The sequence below is a fragment of the Pterocles gutturalis genome, unplaced genomic scaffold (assembly GCF_000699245.1).
Source record: "Pterocles gutturalis isolate BGI_N339 unplaced genomic scaffold, ASM69924v1 scaffold23620, whole genome shotgun sequence".
NCBI classification, from domain to species: Eukaryota; Metazoa; Chordata; class Aves; order Pterocliformes; family Pteroclidae; genus Pterocles; species Pterocles gutturalis.
The window spans coordinates 173-1,778 of NW_010141458.1; the positions used below are offsets into that span (position 1 = coordinate 173).

The 1,606-nt window shown below is 58.3% G+C and overlaps 1 protein-coding gene across 1 annotated transcript; it reads right to left on the minus strand.

Moving 5' to 3' along the window:
* Nucleotides 1–208: 208 nt before the first annotated feature.
* On the minus strand, nt 209–1,282 carry TIRAP (toll-interleukin 1 receptor (TIR) domain containing adaptor protein; the record flags this gene model as incomplete). Its single annotated transcript, XM_010084042.1, has 3 exons — nt 209–252; nt 391–990; nt 1,231–1,282. Coding segments are annotated over 3 exons (696 nt in total), but the record flags the coding sequence as incomplete, so codon positions are not given.
* Between the last annotated feature and the right edge of the window lie 324 nt (nt 1,283–1,606).

The following is a 1,606-nucleotide window of genomic DNA, read 5'->3' on the forward strand; positions in this document are numbered from 1 at the left end:
GCCGAGAGAGTTCCGGTGGCAGCATCACCATGACATGGCAAGCTCCATTCCACTGTCCCCTCCCCAGGCGTGGGGGCTGATGATGGGGAGGGTCCCCAAGTCTGGTCCAAGTGGCTCATCCTCATCCCCGAGGTCCGTTGGGGTGCGGCAACATCGGGTGGTGACAGCTCCGAAACACCCGTGGGGACACCTTTGCCCGCTCCCGGTGCTACTCCATGCTGCTGGCAGAGCTCCGGCACAGCTCCTGGAGGTCTGCAGCAGAAAAATCCTATTAGTGACCAATTAGTCTAAAACAATCAATTATTTCAATCAATTTACAGAATACAGTCCCTTTGCGTGGTCTCCACCCCGCCAGAGCGAATTTTCACTGGCATCCCCCAGAGTACTCACAGCGCACAACGGTGTCTCGGATCTGCCGGAAGCTGCTTTCCTTCAGTGCCATGTAGATGTAGTAAAGGCTTCGCAATTCCCTGGGATAATCCTTCCGATCCACGTCCTTCAACACCGGGATGGTGCGGCCGTTGGCCATGGGAGCTTCGGCCAATGCCTGGTGCATCTGATATCGACACCAAGGATCGCGGAGAAACCCCGGAGTGATGAGCATGACCCAGCAGTGACTGTTCTGCACGGCGTCGCACAGCTCCGTCATCACCGCGCTTCCCGGCGCCGCGTCCCGGAGCTGGAGGAAACACCGCAAACTTTCGGGTTGAGCCTCAAGGTAGGATGCCAGCTCCTCCACCAGCTCCAAGTCCACCTCGCTGTGACAGATGCAGACGTCGTAGCTCTTGTCCCACCGAGCGCTGCCCGAAGCGTTGATATCCGGCACCACGACGGGTGATGGGCGCACGGGCCTGGCCACGGCTGTGCTGGGAGATGAGCCAGAGCTCCCCGCGGAGGATGAGGATGGTGAGGATGAAGCAGAGTGGCTGGCATTGAGGCTGTGCTCCACCGAGCTGGGTTTGGGTTTGTGCAGGAGCCGCCTAAACCAGCCTGCGGAGGTGGAGAGACCACGGGGAGGTTTGAGGGGCCTCAGCATCGCCAGCTCAGCGGGACACCTCCAGGCAGAAATAAGTGTCCCCCAAAATCCACCCCAGCCCCTAAAACCTTGGCTGTCACCGACACCCGGATTCTATCACGTCCTGGCCTATGGGCACCCTCGTGCTTTGTCGGGGAGGGGACGGAAGCAGAGGGTTTATCCCCCCCTCCGGCGCAAACCCAGCACAGACTCACCGGCCATAGCAAGCAGCACGCTGCTCAGCCGCTGATCGCTGGCGTGAAACTTCTGCCAGAAAAAAAAAAAAAAAAATTAAAAATTTAGTATAAAAAGAGAAATTAGGAGAGCAGGAACCGCCCTGCAGCAGCTCTCAGAGATCAGCAGGGGAATAACCCAGGGACACACAGCCCCAAAATCACCCCCCAGCAGAGCTTTCTGCATCAACTTCACTGAAAATTTGCGAGGAAGGAGCGTTCTGACCTCAAGCAGCTCTCCTGTGCTTTTCCTGCCCGTTACCGGCTCTCTCTACCGGAGATACCCACCTGCAGCGAGCAAGGCCGAGAGCCGACGGGCAGGAAAGGCCTTTATTCCCAGCGGGAGGGGAAGGGGCCC